Source organism: Nomia melanderi, chromosome 9, assembly GCF_051020985.1.
Source record: "Nomia melanderi isolate GNS246 chromosome 9, iyNomMela1, whole genome shotgun sequence".
Taxonomy (NCBI): domain Eukaryota; kingdom Metazoa; phylum Arthropoda; class Insecta; order Hymenoptera; family Halictidae; genus Nomia; species Nomia melanderi.
In genome coordinates, this window is record NC_135007.1 from 13051457 (window position 1) to 13070732 (window position 19276).

The window sequence follows — 19276 nt, forward strand, 5'->3', positions numbered from 1 at the left end:
CCTTTATTTCTCGAGCGTTCTCGCTCTATCTCTCTCTCTATCTTTTCCTCGCTCCTTGGATATACCTTCGCTCGGTGAACTCGAGTGTCTGCTCAGTCGCGACGAGGACAGACGGTGCTAGGTTAGAAACGAGTCCGATGAGGATGGAACGAGAAAGAGAGGGAGGCGAAGACCGTAGGAAAAAACGCGGAAACTCGACGATAACGGCACGGGGCACGGTTTAAATTCGAGAAACTTCTTTGGCCGATCCACCGGATTCGACACCGATAGACGGGAACGAGCGTGCCTGATGTCCGTCACCCGTTGCTCGTCGCGTTGCGTCGCTGTTTCGGTGAAAACGTAACCCAGCCAGGTTAAAAGAGGCGAAGGGAAAGGCAGGTCGGTAGCGGCGACGCACTGGCCAGGTGCGCAGACATTCCACTCGCCTTGCGGTACGCTCACCCCGCTACCCGGCCATTATTTTCCACTCGGAGCGCCACGTTTTACCTCCTCATGGCAGACCCTTAAACGTTCGATATGTTAAGAACCCGGGCCCCCGAAATCACGCCGGTCAATTTAAAGGGCCGCGAGGTCATCCCGCGACCTTTCCTCGCGGAGGATGCAAATATTCTATGATCTCGGAATTTATGTTCATCGCAGTTTTAATTTAGTTTCTTTGGAATTAATGGAGGCACTTTAAATTGTAGCTCGGCCGCTAATATGGCTGATCGTCGTCCGCTCGCAGGTACATCGTTCCGCTTTTCCGCGTGAGATAGATTTTGTATCGAAAAATAAGATGAATGTTGCGCAAGAAGGTGACGTTCGACGTTTTTGCAGGTTTCCAGCGGAGAAACATGTTACGGACGGAGGATTGATTGGTGAACGGATGGAGTACCTGGAGAAGCTGATGGAACTGGATTCAATGAAGATGGCGGACATTATGTTTCGTTCTTGATGAATGTGTGTAGGGATCCGTTGTTCTGTATTTAGGATCGGGAGACGTGGATTTCTGGAGAAGGAACTGCTGACTTTATCGATATTGATTCTGGAGTGAAGTATTGAAAATTATAGTAAGAATTGATTATTTACAGGAGCCTTGTTACAGTTAAGCAGTTGGAGAACGCGGTGTTTTCATGTTGTCAGTGGTTTCTGTTGTCGCGTGTCGGTCAGCGAGCGTTCACTTCGAGCTGCTAACGTCGAGTGCTGCACGTTTCAGCGGAAAGATCCCGGCGTTAGAATAAATTGTCAACCGTGTAAACAACGTTCAATATGACTGCAGAATGTAAACATCGGTAGTTAGATACCATGTAATGATAAGAATGATACAGTTAGTGACGAGAATCGTCACGCAGTTCGGAGCACCGTCCAGTGTCTCAGCGATAGACGTTGCGAGCTCGCGATTCTCGCAATCTAGGGATTCCACCTGTGCTGATAAGGATTGATAAATCATATTACGACCCTTGACGAAAGGTAGCCGTTGAAACGAACTAAACGTATGTTACAAACATTGCACCTAACGAATTTCATTTAATTCTTTTCGTTCAAAGAGAAAAGGAAATGTTTTTTCAAGCAGAGCATCTCGCGCATTGAGTGTCTTAGACTTGAATAACTAAAGAACAGTTGTAACAAAGAGTTACTCCAATATTTGTGCAGTCCTCTGAGGTATCTGTGAAACATTGAAAAAGGGCAGTATTTATATTTATTTTCCATAGTAATACGTTAATGGTGTTAACGGTTTGTTCGATTGTTTCAGAAGCAGTCTGTGTAAGGGGTAGACGTTAGGCGTATCTCGCGATTGAAGGAAAGGAAAATGGCGACTACCTTGCGCGGCTCCCTCTGAACATAAGGAGGCTCTAACAAGTTGTAAGAGATCACAGGTTCATACCGTCGCCTGTGCCCCCGTTTCGGAGCTCCCTCCATAACGCGATCACGGCCTTGATAGCGTGCGTGCACGAGCATGTCTTGTTCCACTGTTACGTTTCTTTTTTTCTCTCCTGCCTTTGCTCCCCTCCACGACCGGTCAGCTTTTGGAAAATGCTTCCTGCACTTACAGCGCACGCGAACACGCACCAAGGCACGGGGATCGGCGGGATATCTCGGTGCGCTCCGATCATGTTTCAAGTTTCGAAGCCAACGAAACCCTCAACGGAGAAACAAATTGTTGACTTCGTACGTTAGCCCGCAAGGCTGCGAATACGACCGTTCACGGACCGCAATACTTGTTTACTCGTTAAACGTAGAAAAACAAATTTATTTTGCAGATTTAAGAATTTCATTGAATCGTTGTCCTTGCAGGTAAAAGTAAATTCATTGATAAAATCTCGTTGATAACGAAATAAATCGCGCAAGAAGCGCAGGTTCGAAGAGCTGGCCAGTGAACGGGTTAAACTCGAGAAACATCGACAGTGCCGCGGCCATCGATTCCGCGTCGACTTCCTCAACGTTACTTGTTATTCCAACGAAAATGCCAGCCGCCCATCATTCCCTGCAAGTTCCGCTTCTATCGAAATCATCTTACATAAACAGGTTTCTCCGGTATGCTTCGCGCGCGGAGCAAAATTTTACTCTTAACGACGAAAAAAGAAACCACGACAATCGTACGTTCGCGCAATACATTTTACGATTAATAAACATTCTTTAGGAACTGGTCTTCGGTATCGACTTCAAAAGAGGAGAGGAAAACGTTTCGGAAGATCGTCGATTCGAAACAGAAGTATCGGAAGGCAATACCTCAGGTATAATCTAAAAATTGGAGTTATCGGGGTCGCGGATAAGACCCCGAACGACTGAAAAGATCTGGATCGAGAAAAATAGCGACTCGTTTAATCGAGGCCCTGCCGTGTGTCCCGATGAATGGGAGGACGCTTCGGGTCGCGGTTCAGGATAAAAACAACTATTCCCGGTGTATTATTTGAAATAATATTTTACCCAGCGGTATGCCCCCGGGTCTGGTTCGTAATACGCGTTCTACGGTTTTCAGGTGGCTTAGGAAGGAGAGCGAAGGAAAGCAACCGACGAGCAACAGGTTGCCACGATCCCGGCCGTCCAGGTGGGGGTAGAACGAGAGGAGAGCAGCGTCGTGTAGGACAGAGAAGCAGAAAACGGGCAACGAAGTGGGAAAGCGATCGTCGTCGAGATTTGGTTGGAATATTTATCCGTGAAGCGAAATGCTTAGCGGTACGCAAGAGCCGACGATGGTGTCGCGACAGGGAGACCGGATTGGTCGGTCACCTGTTGCCTGCCAACTGTGATTGGTTGGCCTCGACGGCGCGTAACGACTGCCGGAGGAGGACAAGTGCATCGTCGACTGGTCTACGATGGACCAAGATCGAGAATGGACATCGCGGTGATGCTGATTTCGTCCGTCTCTCTACCGCAAACACCGGTACGTCTGTGTATCGTACACATCCTGCGGTTGTGTATACGCAGGCACATGTGCGCGTATGCTACATTATTTGTCCTTCCTCGTCATCGGGTCAGCCGCGCAACGATTATGAAATACATGTTTACCGTTTTTATATGTTCACCATTCCGCGTTATAATTGCCGGCTCGACGGGAACGTACCGTCGGATTTCGTGAGCCGAATATGCCTGTAGCTACGTGCACACTTAGCTCGCCGTGTTGTTCCGTACGTTCGCTAGAAACCATTGTCGACGACGTTGTACCGCGTTCTATGTAATTATTGTAATCTCGTTCAGCTAGTCGCAAACACGTTTGACTTAGGTGAAACATCGGGTTGCAATTATCGGCACGAAGAACGTGGCAGCTCCTTTTACTTTCACATTCCGCGCGGAGGACCACGTCCGCACGCTCATTATCCGGATATTATTTCGTGTTTCCGGCTGCGACGTGCGACCGAGGCGTTTGCGCGCGATGCAAATAACCAGAAAACGCACACGCGTCTGGGAACCAGCGGCGCGTTTTGTTTGGGCGATCGATTAACGGGGCACGGCGAGCGAAGCGCGAATATGTAGATACATACACGCGTGTCGCGGAATTAGGTAGCCGAGGAGGCGATCCTGGAACAGGTGTAGCCGGGTCGGGGAACACCGAGAACCGTGCGAGACCAAAGTCTCCGAGCAGGGAGAGCAAAGTCTGCGCTCGACGGTGTAAGGAAAGCCGGTTTACTATGTCGGACTCTGAACCTTCCGTGTCATATTGATTCTATACGAGCGAGAGCCGCGTCGAGGTAAAGCAGAAACGAGTCCTAAGTACTCCGCGCGCATGCATAATGGTCGGGCTTTTTATAGTGGATTATTATTTCCCTTTTTCTTTCGCGCTGAAGAAACGAAACCAGGGAATTATAAATAACTTACGACGCGGTACGTTTTAATGAAAATAAAACCGGCGATCACTCATCCACGCGTTATAACGAGGCCGGTACCAAAATGGCGGTCTGATGCGCGAGGCACGAAATGATTCTCAGCTATGTCGTTTTTTTTTGTTAAATTAATTATTCGCCGCTTGTAAACGTATCCAAGAATACGTTGCTCGCTAACAGACACGTACTGTTTTTCTTATCGTGTAACCGATCCGTAGGATAATAATAATTCGTTTAATGGTACATTGCCATTCGATACGTAAGATGCTTGAGATAAGACGAAGGTTATTAGCACAGACTAAGAATATAGATATTACACGGGAAAAAATACGACGCGAGAGGGAAGAGAAAAGAAAACACGATGTTTTTTTCTGTTTCGGTTATGGGTATACTAATTTAGCAAGCGCTTATGAGATATCTGAGAAACAGCGAATGAGGAGAATTACTACTACGGATGACGAGAGTGTTTCGAAATACGTACGCGTTTTCTGGGTTCGCCGGAAAGACCATCGCGCGTAATCAACCTCGGAATACCAAACAGCCGATTTGGCTGACGATGCAAGGTCGCCTCTGAACATCGACTACGAAATACGCGATGTCGTGTGACTGGCCACCGTAAAGTCAATGGACAATTATCAAAGATCCTTGAGACTTTCACGAGCCGCGTTCATATAACCGTTCAAAACTTCCGTGATTCCCATTTGAAAAGTACCTCTAATCTTCCACCGCTATTGTAGTTATTTCCTTAATATTTAATTTAATTGGTTCTTCCCTAATCAGGAGTCATAGATCTCGGTAATCGTAGAATATTCAAACACGCATCTCTATATTTTCGTTTGATCGTATAGTTTTCCTTCGACATAAATAATCCCGGAAATTGTCTGAAATTAGGTTACGATCGTGTATAAGAAACGGTACAAATTTTCAACATCGTTCCCCCTACTCTTTTACGAGACATTTGTCCGTGACTCGAGCGAAGGCGGAAGAGCAAAGGACAGGCACAAAGGGGAGAAGTTCCTCGAGGTAGAAACACCTGCCAGACACCTGCTTCTTAGGAGATCCTGAAACCAACCGCAGCAACTTCTAATTGCGAGACGAACAACCACGATTTATCACATCGGACAATAGCGTAGATGATCGTGTCAATATACAAACCATCCGGAATGGAAAAATGATTTCGAAGGGAAATGTATTCCTGCAAACTGTACGAACGTAATCACTGATATATTAACGTTCAGCTGCTGTATTATTTGACCCACTGGCAACCGTAAGCGTTAAATTATAATACCACAGGGACGTACCCGTGTATCATCAAAGTACATTTGTTTTAAGAATATTAGCAAAATGAAAACGACAGTTCGATTGAGAAATAGAAACATCCTCGAACGCTAGGAAGCTTGAAACGGTTGAACGTCGCGTGGATTTTCGCGAGAAGAAAGGAACGTCCGATCCTCTCGAGTCTGTCTGTAAATATTTCGATGTACATATAGCGGCGCTCGTAGTTCGCGATGAACGATCCGTTTCGGATGTTCTTTCACGATAGAAGGAAGGGGAGCGGATTCACCGTTGCGCAGAACTTTCTCTCGAACGAGGATTATACTCCTGCCTTTCGTGCACGTAGCCGCGCTACGTAACTTTCAAACCGTCGCAAATCACGCTGCTTCTTCCGCGAACGATTTCCATTATATTTAAATCAACTCGAATCCAAGCGACATCGGAAAATCAAGCGTACCCGCGACGCGGTACGTGGGAAACGAACTTTAATTAACAATCGTACCGACGTCGGTAAACATCACACCCAGACATAGGAAAGCTTGCTATCCGAATAAAACATTCGGATCGCGATGAATAAAAGATAACGCGCGTTTTCCATTAATTGAACTTTAAAGGTACCAACACCATGTTCACCGGTGTAACGCGGAATGTCCTTTCTCTTCTTCGCGATTCATTTTTGTTACGTAACACGGATGCTGTAACGCGATTATTATTACGATTCGGTAGTTTTGTCGACGATGTACAATACGCAAGTAAATATATATACGTATATATATATATATATATAATATATATGTATATATACATATAATATAAATATATTTACAAAACCATCCTACAGAAGATTTCGTTCGAGGTACTGAATTCCTGGTCTACCCGACACGCGAAGGTTTTCTCTTCGCGGGGCAAGTGCGAAACGAAGTTTCGCTAATACGAAAAAACCGGCGCTGAAGGAAGAGCAGATAGAGGAAGGAACACGGTAGAAGGAAGACGAGAGAGAAGACAGGCTGGTCGCTGACCCGCTCGGAACGTTGACTCCATGTAGTCAGTCCCCTCTTTATATTTCCTTCCATCCCGCTTGCACCATCTCCGCCGTGTACCTTCGATTACAGCCACCAGTTACCTTACCTTACTTTACCTTGCGTTACTTTACCACGTCCGCCTTTCTTTCGCCCGGCCGATCGCGACCATTATATTCCGGACTTAGCATCTCTCTGGGATCTGTCCGTTGCTTTCCCGTCCCTCTCCATCCGCATTCCCGGCCGCGCGTTTTTCTTATTGCGAGAGCGTCGTTCAACGAACGAGCGGCGTGATTTCATCTAGTTCGAGGAGAACCGGAAACGAACGACCGGCCCCAACGAAAATCCGCGCCGAATGAAAATCGGCGGACGCGTGTATGTGCTAGTTACCGCCAGACTCGAGCGCGTTATTCAATGTTTCTAAACGTTCCGGCGAGCCGGCCATAGTCCTTTCATCCGTTACTCGAATTGTTATGGTGCTTGAACACTTTCTGCCAGGGGTAGTAGTACAGAAATATTACGCAACAGCGTTGAAACCTCGCTATCTTTGTTCCACGAATATTTATCATATAGTTTACTGTCCTTAGAAAAATTCGTGTTTATTTAGATTTTAGGAATCGGAGGTTTGAAAAGAGACGATTAGGATATATATTCGAATACCAAATGTTTACAAACTTCAATATACGCTAAATAGGCGCATTCTGTAGTCCTAGTGTTAAGCATTTCCCTAGCTACCTTCGCGGCCACCCTTTGAGGACGCCATATTGATGCCAAGCTCTCATCTTAAGAACTAAAAGTAGCAAACGAATCATTTATTTCAAAGGTCAACGGGTGGTTTCTTTCTTTCATAGTATCTGACGTGTATAATTTAGCTTCCTAAAGAAGTTATTAATACTCCAGAACGTCTTCTTCCGCGAAGGGTTAATAACGATCACGATTTGATGGATAAGCAGCAGAGCCGAGAGCGACTGTGTGTATACCGTTAGAATCGCAATCGTTCTCACATCGTCTCTGCGATTCGTACCCCAGTTGGTAACGGTACGGGTTCGTTTCTCGGTGAATTTTCGAGCAACCGGGTACGGTGTTCGCGTTCTAATCATCGTTATCCGGAGCTTTCCTGTAACGACCATGGCTCCGTGAAAGCTCGCCCCGTTTCCCTCTCTCTGATCGCTCGTTTCACTCTCCTCCGCGCCTCCGGCATCGTCGTTGGCCGCCACCTCCCGATCCAGCCCTCCACTCCACAAACTACCCGACGGGAACTCGGCTCCTCCCGCCGCGTCGCTCAATTATTTCAGTCATTACGACCGCCCTCTTAAGCTATGTATCCACCGGAGCAACTTCGAATATTTCGAAGGAAACGAGGAAATCTCTTGTTTATTCTTGTTTTCTTTGGCAGCTAGGAACGCTGGCGGATAAGATTGATGCTTTAGAGGAACGAGCAACGTCTCGATGGGGAGACTGTTCCCATCAGTGGATACGTAGCTTTAAGTTCTCAGCTAAGCGCATTATTCACTTGGGAAAGTAAATATAAATGAGCCATGGTATTACTCGTTTATTGGTTGCTCTAGGAATGCGCGGAAATAAGGAATATTTGCATAAATATTTTGATTTTTTTCCTTGGAAACGTGTTTGCTTGTTAATGAGCTTGGTTAGTAATTAGATTGGAGCAGTTAACATTATTTCTTGTCGTTATTGTTCTATTGTTTCGTTTAACTTTTCGAAAGATACAATTGCATATGTTACGGTATATGGTTGTGGTAATATTTCTTTTTATTTATGTGTAAATATGCTCACTCGTTTAATGGATAAATGCTCGGATGGTAATATGCTGATGTATTAGAATAATTAATTATTCTATTAGAGCAGTGTTTACGATGATAAGATACAGGTTTAGAACGTGTATCCCAGAAGATTGTTAATATTTTGATTCGTATTAAATGTATTACCTGAAAATTATGATTATTATTAGTCTTACCTAATGTGCCGAGGGGTCAGTGAAGCCTTAATACGGTCCTGAAACCCGCGAAATATAAAAACAGAATTTTAAGAATTAAACATGTGAGTACGTAATTAACAAATTTCATTTATTACAATTCAATTTTAGTGTTCTTGTTGGCGTTTATATACATGGATGTACCTTCCGTAATTTGATTCAGGAAAATGTGTATAAAATATCTCAGAAATGAGGTGATAATTTTTTAAGAATTGTCCTATTTTTGGAGTAACACCGTCGAACGTTATTACATGGCTAGGCATTGTAATGTTTTCCTTCTCGTTGTAATTATGACTAAGCCAATCCGTAGGATTTGCAAAAAATATATCCGCTTCGTCAACATAATTTGCTGAATTATGAAAGTTAGGTTCACAAGTCAATATTTTGATAGGTACATTTACATGTAAATGGCTGTACAATGGTGTAGCATGGCAAGGTGTTAAAAATAGTAGGTTTATTTCATTATGGGTATCAGTAATTTCTTTATGAAGGGTATTCATTACATCCAATGATCCACGTTGATGTATCATAGAGAAGTAAAAGCCAGGAACAATGTTAGTAGCTATCAATAGAACTATGAAGATTTTCTTTACTGTCTTTGTAAATTTAACATTTATACGAATTGTACACGAAGTACATATAAATATTAACATTGGTAAGAGGGGTAATAAAAATCTAAATTCTTTGTGAGATAATAATGAATATACGAAGATTGTCCAACAAATTACCAGTAACATAATTGACTGGCGATGGAAACATGTGTAGCATTTGGTTATCTTCCAAATGCATAATAAAAATATAATGTAGTACAGTCCTAAAAGTATTGGTAGTCCACAGAAAATGTACCACATTAAGTGATGGGTTCCATAAAAATCTCCAATCTTGTAAAGGATATTTACACGAAAGAATTCCCAAGGGGAAATGACTAAAGAATTATAACAGAAACTATCTAACAGCGTTGAACTTATAAAACAAACAATGCATATTGTGATGTATTGACTAATTAATATTAACTTCTTTTCTGAACTAGTGCATAAATGATAAATGCATAAAGGTAACCATATAATAGTTGCAGTAGGTCTCATCATACATAAAAAACCTACGATCCATAGGAAATTCATATTCCTAATATTACTATCACGCCATGGAAACATGGATAATGCTATCATAGTAAATGCAGTTTCTAAAGTATTTATAAGCGTTCTTGAAGCGCAATAATACCAATACCAATTCATACATAAACTGTATAATGTCCATTTGTTTTTTGTCCATTCATAAAATTTGAATTCTCCATAAGCACTGATACCTGCTTGAACTATTCGAGGTACTGTAGTCAAGACCGTTACATAATCTAAACGTACCAGTGCCAATATTTGAAAGATGATAGATATCAAAAATGGATATATGTAATTGCGAATATGTACAATCCACTCCCACGTGAGGTATCCATATCCAAATGCTAAGTGGTGAGCTACTTCCAATGATTGCCAATATTCATCAGGTACGTGTGCAGTTTGTACAAGGAAAACGGAACTTAACCTCCATAATAGTAATAATAATAATGTTTTGTATTTTCTAGGCAAATGCATTTTTTATGTTTAGAACAATTATTTGATACTTCTAAAATGATTTAATACTTCAGTGTTTGCTTTCGAAGAAGCATATCTCGATAAATATTAACAAAATACTCGTATCTCGACTAATATTATTAAAGTCAATTCAATCTCGATCAAATTTTTACAGTAATCTTTCACTCACTATCCGTCCTTTATACCGAATTATTCGTTTCTCTTTTGTTAACTGTAATAGTCTTTTGTTAATAATGAAGTAAATTGTATGCGGATGATAGTCAACTTGACAGTGCTTTACCCTGAAAACGATTATAAGTTATTGTCTATTTTGATTTAAATAACTGTACGTAATAAATAATTGAAAAGAACAATGTATAGTGTATATACTTTTTATTGTACACTTCTGGCTAATTGTATAAAATATCTTTTTTGTAATATTCTGTATTGAATTCGAATGTAAATATATAGATTAGTTTCGAGTAATCGATACAGATGGAGCCACGTCGAAACCGCAACCATTTTGTGGGATCGATTAGTTGAGAGGTCTTCGGAACGATATTTCTTTGAATAAGAGAACCAAAGTCGATAGCATCGTAACGAGAGGTGGTCGATAACCGATTGTGCATCGTTCTTTTCGAAACGAGAAATTGAAGTTCGATATCTGTGAAATAATTCGTCAAACGGTGCTTTGAGATATCGGATTCTTCGCGGTAAATTTGTTATACCGTAGTAGCTACGGTTTGGAGCACTGATACTCTAAAACGCAAGCATGTATCGTTCTAGACGGTTACATCTGAAATTATGCGAAAAAATTACTCCGTTTTGATAAGAAATAAACGTTATGAGGTAGCAAATACAAAGAAAATACTTTATACTTGTATTTTAATACCTGAAAGATAAGACTGGCCGGTATATATTTATTTTGATTCGCAATCATGGAAAGTAAATCGATAGCAATACCGAACAACGGAAAATCTACCGCCGTAGATGATTCTAAGAGTGAAATGCAAATGGTACTTGCTAAAATGATGGAGGAAAAGCATACTTACACCTATAAAAAATTAGTGGTGCCTATGTCAATGAGGAGTATTTATTGGAAATTCTTTGGGTTTCCAGCTACCGATGATGGAGATATCCTCACTAAAGTAAAAATTGTTTGCATATTATGTAAAACTCAAATTGCATATAATCGCAATACTAGCAACTTACGTATGCATCTACAAAACAAACATGCTCAAGAGTTATTAGAACTAGAAGCTACTAATCCACCACGAAGACAGGTACTGTCTCAAGAAACAAAAGACCGGAGGGCCCAAAAGCGATTATTAAAGGCAGGTTTAACTTCTGCACAACATATTTACACTACTAACGCTGATGGTACTGTACAGATAGATGGAGACATTCAGTTTGTTACTGATCCAAATATAAGTTTATCTAACATCGAGGATGACATTACGATTGGCCAACCATTAAGAGTTATGATTAAGAGTGGTTCTAATATTGCTAACAATAGTCAAAATGTGGCCTTTCTTATGCCTGAAGAAAATCCAATTAATCAGTCAAGTATTGATGGGAAAACTGTATCAGACGCTATAGCAGAATTTATTATAATGGATTTACAGTTGCCTGAGGTAGTAGAAGGTCGAGGATTCCAAAGATTAGTTGCAACATTAAGGTCACCATGTGAGATTCCAAGTAAAAATAAATTAGAGGAAGAAATCGTACCAAAAATTTATGACACCTTTCGTGAATCAGTAGCTACTACTCTATCTTGTATTACCAGTGAAGTGGGTTTGACTATTGAAGAGTGGAGATCAAATTCTGATGAACGTTTTGTTACTATCTCAGTCTATTATCAGAATGTTGGTGAACCTATCTTAGAATGTAAAGTATTAAGTACAATTCATGCCCCTTTGGATTGGGAAGAATCTCAATGGGGCAACACAATAGATTCTTTGTTGCTTGATTGGGATTTGAAAATTGAAAGGATAACTGCTGTAGTAATAGCTACATCCAGGGCAGAGCTGCTGACTGCATTAACGAATCGAGGATTGACATTAGTTCCTTGCTTACTTTACACATTACAAGTATGCGCTCAGGCATGTTTTGAGAATCCAGATGTTGCTTCTATATTATCTAAATGTAGAGCAGCTATTGGAGCCATCATAAGTCATCCAGCTGCATCTGCAGCTTTAGCTATGCAAGAACAGTTATTGGAGGTAAATTTAAAAATCATATTGCATATAGATAAACTGGGTAAAAATCACAATAGTTTCTAGTACTTTCCTAGTATAGCTCTAGTGAGGTGAAAAACTATTGAATTTATCAGTATTCATTATGAATCAGCCAATAAGAAAATAATTTATTATGTTGCCCTAAAATTGATCTAATATAATTTTAGTTGGACGAAAATACGATGCTGATGGATTATCCGCCTGTTTGGACGTCAACGTACAATATGCTTGAACAGATGGTCCTGCGTCGTAACATCGTAACATCAATTTTAGAAAGCATGGAAGGGGTTGATCAAGAAATGGTTGATTTAACAAATGAACAGTGGAAGATCGTAGAAGATCTTGTAAATGTTCTAGAACCATTTAAAGTTACTATAATGACGCTTAGCGAGGAAAAGATGCCTTTGATATCCTTATTAAAACCGTTACTTTGGCAACTTGTATCTTCTCATCTAAAAGTAAAAGAAACCGATAGCGATACAGCAAGATCTTTCAAAGAATCATTGTCTGATATGCTTTGTGATAGATATGCAGATTACAATGTTACTCTTTTACTCCAAATTGCCACTACTCTAGATCCAAGGTGAATATAGATTTTTATTTATAGATCTCGTACTATTAACGTATATATTATTACAAAGTATTTCAAACTATGTTTTGCGTTAGATTTAAACAACTTCCATACGCCACTGAAGAAGATAAAAATTTAGTTGCAACTCCCATCAAGGAAATGTTGACGAAATTAATACAGGAAGAATCTGGAGATGGTACAACTATTAAAATCGAGGAGGAACCGCCAAGCAAAAAAAGTCGTTTATCTGGTATGTAAAAATGTGATAAATAATGTAATAGTCGTAATGTTTGTAATATTTATATAATCATGATTTGATTACATGTAGGTATGGAACTTTTACTTGGTGGTTTATGTTCAACGAAAAGTGGCATGCCGGCTGAAGAAAAAGCAGATCTGGAACTGGTACAATACCATTCGGAAGCTACTGCGCCACTTGATTGCTGCCCCCTTCAGTGGTGGGCTAAAATATCTGCAAAGTGTCCAAACTTAGGGAAACTGGCTTGTAGATACAATTGTGTGCCCGCATGTTGCGCACCGCCCGCTAGAATCCCGGCAGAAGTACAAGTATTATACGATACGAGGCGAGCTGCCATACCTTCTCATTTAATAGACAAACTTCTCTTTCTTCATGGGAATCACACTGTTTGAGAAGAACATTGATTTCTGTTAAAAATATTTTACTACCGTCCGTGGTAGAAAAGATGGCAGATGTAAGGAATGAGGGTCCGAGTAGTCAGAGTGGAAAAAGCCCAATCATTGTCTTACTCATTTACAACTACAATTTCTCGAAACGCGTCCTTCGCGTCACGCATGCATATAACGGAAGATTCCTCTTGCCCCTGTGCCCTCCTGCATGCCATCTTTTTTGCCACGCACCATACTTTGTGATATGTAAAACAATCTTTGAAATGTTAACGTATTAACATTTTATGTTAAGCTTTTAGTGTCTTTTCTTTAGCATTACCAATCAACAGAATTTAAAACATGTACAGACACTGAAACTATTTTAAAGGTTTCAAAGATAAGATACCTATAAAGATTTTATGCATTGATGTTCATGGTGCTAAGAAATGATGAATTTGTCTTTGCCAAAGTTTGAAATCAAATTTCATACTTTGAAGCTACAAGAAACATATTTGAAGTTCTTGAGTAACTGTGATGCAATCTTAAAACATTTGTACTTTGATATTATGCCTTTTATTGTCTTTGCAACTGTTGTACAGAAATTTAGAGAAATCAAAAGGCATAATGAGGTCTGAGAGAATAAACAAATATTCTTAGGAAAATACAACAAAAAGAATAATTTTCCAATTTAGAGCTGCATAGTGTATCATAATTTAAAACAAGTTTTAAATAACATATACTATTGTGAAGTCTTTGAAAATAAAATTTCAATGCAACGAGTATTATGTTAAAATAATTTAAATATAAATTCTCAATGCTTGAATTCTTTTTGCAAATATATCTTCTTCACAATAGGTCACTTAAAATTAAAATGCAAATCTAATTATACAAATAAATTATAATAGGCACACTTCGGAGAATATGGTACATTACTAATATTATCAACATCATATTTGTTTACAGATATATGCTAATAATATCTCCTGCTTAGGAATGATATAAAAATGAGCATTACAGCAAATTAAACAGAAGAATTAGTAAATTATTTCCAATTTCTATTTTTGCATTAATGCGCTTTAGAAGTGTATTCTTGTGATATTAACTTATATTTAAAAATACTAATTAGTACAAACGTAGCATTTTATATTATGAATAGTGGAATTTTTATCATGATCAAATTATGATAAGTACATTTTTTCATTTATTCATCTAGCGGCTTACATTTCGGTATTTGAATGTAATGTAATATTGTATAATATGTATTATGTATGTTTAATATTAATTTAAATCCATAATGATATCCATATTTATAAATATTGTACAAAGTTTTACACTTTATTTTTGTAAAATGTCAACACAATTGTAAAAAATAGTTCGCAATAATAATTTTTATATTGTACATACATATATATTATTCTTACAATGAATTAAAGGATGAACAATACACACATCATAAAAATTTCTTTTTGAATAATGTTGTATAATTTATTACCTAAAAATGTAATTGATTCGAAGGAGAATACTTAAAATTATATGCTTCACTATCTTACATTCTTATTACTCACATTACAAAATTTAATATAGAAGTTGATTATGGAAGACTGAATTGATTTTGCACCCATATAGAAGTTTCATAGAACCTTGGATCTGCAATTCTGAGAGATGCTCTCTTATAGAAATAGTAATACAAAACTGCAACTTTAATATAATTAAATGTGAACAAAATTTGACTCCGTTAAACTTATTATTAAGATTATATTTTAATTATTAAAATCATTACCTCCTCTATGTAACGAATATAGAACATGAAAATTTTTACTCCAATAATGTCTGAGGGGTGATGACCAATGCATTTTAATGTCCCATGTGTGAAGACTAATGCTTAATATCATATACATAATACATAATATCAATGTTATACGAAATTTTGTGTACAGCAACTGTATTAATCCTACCTATATAAAAAAAGTGGTATATTATAAACAATTCTCTTAAGGGTATATTATGTGAAAATTAAATTTCCAATTTTCATTAAATTTTTGTTGACAATTACCTGGAAGATGTAGGTGGAAAAAAAATTAACTAATAAAATCGTCAGAGTCATAACAAGACAAAAGTCTTGAATGCTTAAAAACAAAATAAGAGAAATGTTAAATATGAACAGAACTTCATAGACTGGAATGCAAAAAATTACGTACACATAGAGAATTAATAAATTAGTCGGACTTCGTCGAGAAAAACTGGCGAACGAATTGACGAAAATGTCAAAAAACAGTATCAAGTACTGTACAATTATAGTTGCCAAGTATTTCCTTGTACTTAATATACTCATTTATCACAAAAAACGAATTTGATTATGTTACAATTTACACGGTCACAATTTTGTAGTGTCTTTATTCTATTGTTGTATTCCAACAGTTGCTATAACAACGAGAATTACATATACATATACGACTTACTTAATTTGTATGCTTTAATGTTCTTCAACACAAACAATGCATAGTGTATTCCTTGTCAAAATGATCGGTTCTCATTAATTATTATATAATTATTATTTTCAAATATCTAAAGAAATGTAATCCCTTCATTTAAATCAGCCTAACAAATTATAAATAAACAATTTTAACAACTTATATCAAATATGATCATATGAAACAAAATTGACACATATACAAACACATTTGTATTTAATAGCTCTGAGATGTATAGAATCAACATATGTTTATGATAAATTAACTCTATCATGTCAAATTTAGTGACGTCATTATCATATATGGTTTCTTTGTAATACAAATACTACTACCACGTATTTGGGTGGCAATGGGTGATTTGACAGCTGACTAGTTGTATACAATTTATTTTCTGAAGCTTGATAAATTAAATTTTGTATATTCATTTAAATATACAAGCGTATTTTTTTTAATCATGGAAATATAGGAATAAATATTTTACACGATGAAAGTTTTAAAGTAAACAAGGAAATGGAACTAAATGTACGTGTATTCAGGTTATTGTGAATTGACGAATGCACGATAAAATGAACTGTATGAATGTTAACATTGACATTTTAGTTATTGTTATACCTGCGATTGTTTAATTACAAAAAACAACAACAATGACTAATCGAAATAAATATATATATACACAACAATTGGTTTCTATTTTTCCTATATTGGAATTCAGTGAAGACGATGTAGACATTCCTTTAAAGAATCCAAGAATATCTTGGTTGGATATTGCTTTTCTTGTATCTTCGATTCTTATGCATATTATAGACATGGGATTTGATATAAATCTTGTTGTAAGGTATTTAATAGCTGGGAAAATAACATATTTTATATCTACAACTGCTTTTATATTTATACCCTCATTTATAAATGTTATAATTAGTAGAAGAATGCAGCATCAAGATGACAAGGTAAAACATTATATAATATAATTTGTTGAGTTCTCATTGTTGTTATGTTGACATAATTGCTCTTTTCTTTTTAGATAAATTCTGTTCAAAATCAGGCAGAATCTAAATGCATACATTCCATGCTAACAAGAAAGTTATGTTGCATTATAGTGATTGCATTTCAGTTAGCACCAGTACTTCGTTATTGGCGATTATTGATATATACACGAAAGGCTTATAAGTTTCAAAAACAAAGTGATAAAAATGCTCAACGGACATATTACATAAAAATGCTTAAGGAAGATCAAGATGTTGCTTTATTGAGAGTGTTTGAATGCTTCCTAGAAGCAGCCCCTCAACAAGTTTTGCAATTAACTATATTATTGAAGGATTACCATAATCATATTAATTTTGAATGTACATAGATTTTTATTTATAATAGGGAACACTATTGCAAGCATCTCTAAGTTGAAAGATACATATGTCTCTGAGCATAGTAATGTCAAAATTATTTGCATAAATGTAAAGCACTAAATATAAACTGAACAACACTAAAAATACATTGAACACAGAGATGTTTGTATCAGTAATTTCTATTATAGTAATAATTCTTGTGCTAAATTATGTATAAGAATAAACTTTGTGTTTGTTTATCGTAGTTGTTCACCAAGTGGCTACTATTCTTAGTTCACTTGTAAGTATGGGATGGGCTATGGCTAGTTACCATCGTAGTATTAGATTAGTTCAGCAAGACAAGTTTAATATTGGAATTACTGGGACTGTTCTACAATTTCTGTGGCACTTCTGTACAACAGGTACTTAAATAATTATTATATAAAGAAACTAAAAGTTCACAAATATAATAAAAAATTTTCAGTTTCAAGGATATTGTCATTAAGCATTGTTGCAAGTATTTGGCCGTTATATACAGGAATTGCTTGTATTTTACACTGGATAAGCATGAGTTGTTGGATCATTATAGATTCACGTGGTATATTAGAGTTTTGTAGGAATCATAATCGTGCACCACATTGTCCTCCAAAAATTAAAGAACGTATTTGTTCAGTACTATTTTCTATGGTGATTGGCATTGTTCATGTGTTTATATATTTAAAAGCAGTAGACAAAAGCACACTTTTTAAACACGCATTTTTTTATGGAATCTGTTTCCTTGAAAATATAATAGCAACAGTACTATGGACATATATTTCTTCAGATGAAGTGAAACATGCTTGGTTCTTTCATGTACTTATTGTCTCCTGTATTTTGCCTTTCATAGTAGGCATAACAGCCATGTTTCTATATTATTGTGTTTTTCATCCTTCCAAAAAACAACTAAATTCTGCAAATACATCATCATAGCCTAGTAATAATTTATTCAGTAACAAAGTTTGATTTTGGTTAAAAATATGTAAAGGAAATTTAATTATTTATTTCTTGTTTCTATATTGTACAGATCTTACTTTTAGTTCTAAAGAGCATTTACCTAAGTACAATTTATTGTACTCATTTATTTTGTTATATTTGTAATTAATAACTTAACTTAGGGCTCAAATTGAAGTATTACTATTAATGTATAAAATTTTATATTTGAAAGAGGATAAGGTCTTGCCTATGTTACACGGATAAGAAAAGGTGCACAATGAAATTATTAACACTGCCACATTTAATGAGGCTGATAAAATGACCTGACTAGATAATTACAGTTTATAGCATTTTTACTGTGCTCTCTGTATAATATATGTATATTAAAAAATTAGTTTAATTACATTAAAAATACTGAAATCATAAGTACACATATAAGAGTCAACCAGTTGGAAAATGTAATATTTGATGATTGTAATATTTTTAAATTTAATGTCCAAATTTTGTATACATTATATACTTTTTTTAATAAATGGAATTATCTCCATTACAATTGTGTATTTTAATTTCATTACAAATATACCCTTAAATTAGAATTTAAACAAATTTTAAATCATGTATAAAAGATTCATAACTCAAATATATTAAAACTGTCTTCAAAAGTACAAAGTGTTGTTCAATTTTGAAAGTTGTTTATTCCTAAATGTACTCTCTTAAATAAATATTGAAATATAATACACTTTATTGTGACAAAAATTTATTAAGACAAGAGTATGAAGTACTGATTATATAATACACAAAATGTTCATAGACACTTCTTTTACTAAACAGAAATAAAAAATTTACATAAATTTAGCAATTCCCTTATATATTTGATAATCATTTCTTTAAATTCATTCATGGCAAAGTGCGTAGTTTTTATT

At 37.1% G+C, this 19276-nt stretch overlaps 4 protein-coding genes and 1 long non-coding RNA gene across 24 annotated transcripts; 3 read left to right on the forward strand and 2 right to left on the reverse strand.

Moving 5' to 3' along the window:
- Positions 1 to 82: 82 nt before the first annotated feature.
- On the forward strand, positions 83 to 7952 carry LOC143174934 (uncharacterized). Of its 20 annotated transcripts, XR_012999461.1 has the most exons (8): positions 89 to 431; positions 687 to 724; positions 817 to 1472; positions 1553 to 1641; positions 1736 to 2148; positions 2275 to 2514; positions 2621 to 2883; positions 2960 to 6332. It is a non-coding gene; the product is annotated as an uncharacterized LOC143174934 (long non-coding RNA). The 20 variants fall into 20 exon arrangements; XR_012999458.1 differs by having other exon boundaries at positions 817 to 1641; XR_012999455.1 differs by having other exon boundaries at positions 90 to 431; positions 817 to 1641; positions 1733 to 2148.
- Positions 7953 to 8635: 683 nt separating this feature from the next.
- PIG-B (phosphatidylinositol glycan anchor biosynthesis class B) lies at positions 8636 to 10177 on the reverse strand. The gene has a single exon (XM_031977403.2). It carries the CDS (start codon positions 10175 to 10177, stop codon positions 8696 to 8698), a length of 1482 nt encoding a protein of 493 aa, XP_031833263.2. The 3' UTR covers positions 8636 to 8695.
- A 766-nt stretch (positions 10178 to 10943) lies between these two features.
- LOC116427264 (E3 SUMO-protein ligase ZBED1) lies at positions 10944 to 13615 on the forward strand. The gene is made up of 4 exons (XM_031977402.2): positions 10944 to 12378; positions 12561 to 12976; positions 13060 to 13214; positions 13293 to 13615. Exons 1-4 carry the CDS (start codon positions 11095 to 11097, stop codon positions 13613 to 13615), a joined length of 2178 nt encoding a protein of 725 aa, XP_031833262.1. The 5' UTR covers positions 10944 to 11094.
- Positions 13616 to 15144: 1529 nt separating this feature from the next.
- LOC116427269 (transmembrane protein 138) lies at positions 15145 to 15941 on the reverse strand. The gene is made up of 4 exons (XM_031977408.2): positions 15790 to 15941; positions 15645 to 15717; positions 15372 to 15546; positions 15145 to 15289 (listed from the first exon to the last, which is right to left on the reverse strand). Exons 1-4 carry the CDS (start codon positions 15921 to 15923, stop codon positions 15183 to 15185), a joined length of 489 nt encoding a protein of 162 aa, XP_031833268.1. The 5' UTR covers positions 15924 to 15941; the 3' UTR covers positions 15145 to 15182.
- Positions 15942 to 16706: 765 nt separating this feature from the next.
- Positions 16707 to 18350, forward strand: LOC116427266 (XK-related protein 6). The gene is made up of 4 exons (XM_031977404.2): positions 16707 to 17009; positions 17084 to 17405; positions 17648 to 17803; positions 17866 to 18350. Exons 1-4 carry the CDS (start codon positions 16707 to 16709, stop codon positions 18348 to 18350), a joined length of 1266 nt encoding a protein of 421 aa, XP_031833264.1.
- Positions 18351 to 19276: the final 926 nt, after the last annotated feature.

Coding starts and splice junctions, on each gene's coding strand:
- LOC116427266 (XM_031977404.2), top strand. CDS start 16,707: ATGACTAATCGAAATAAATATATATATACACAACAATTGGTTTCTATT. Junction 17,010..17,083: donor TGCAGCATCAAGATGACAAG/GTAAAACATTAT, acceptor TTTTCTTTTTAG/ATAAATTCTGTTCAAAATCA. Junction 17,406..17,647: donor TAATCATATTAATTTTGAAT/GTACATAGATTT, acceptor TGTTTATCGTAG/TTGTTCACCAAGTGGCTACT.
- PIG-B (XM_031977403.2), bottom strand. CDS start 10,177: ATGCATTTGCCTAGAAAATACAAAACATTATTATTATTACTATTATGG.
- LOC116427269 (XM_031977408.2), bottom strand. CDS start 15,923: ATGAGTATATTAAGTACAAGGAAATACTTGGCAACTATAATTGTACAG. Junction 15,718..15,789: donor AATTTATTAATTCTCTATGT/GTACGTAATTTT, acceptor TTTGTTTTTAAG/CATTCAAGACTTTTGTCTTG. Junction 15,547..15,644: donor TTTCCACCTACATCTTCCAG/GTAATTGTCAAC, acceptor TTTTTTATATAG/GTAGGATTAATACAGTTGCT.
- LOC116427264 (XM_031977402.2), top strand. CDS start 11,095: ATGGAAAGTAAATCGATAGCAATACCGAACAACGGAAAATCTACCGCC. Junction 12,379..12,560: donor TGCAAGAACAGTTATTGGAG/GTAAATTTAAAA, acceptor ATATAATTTTAG/TTGGACGAAAATACGATGCT. Junction 12,977..13,059: donor GCCACTACTCTAGATCCAAG/GTGAATATAGAT, acceptor GTTTTGCGTTAG/ATTTAAACAACTTCCATACG.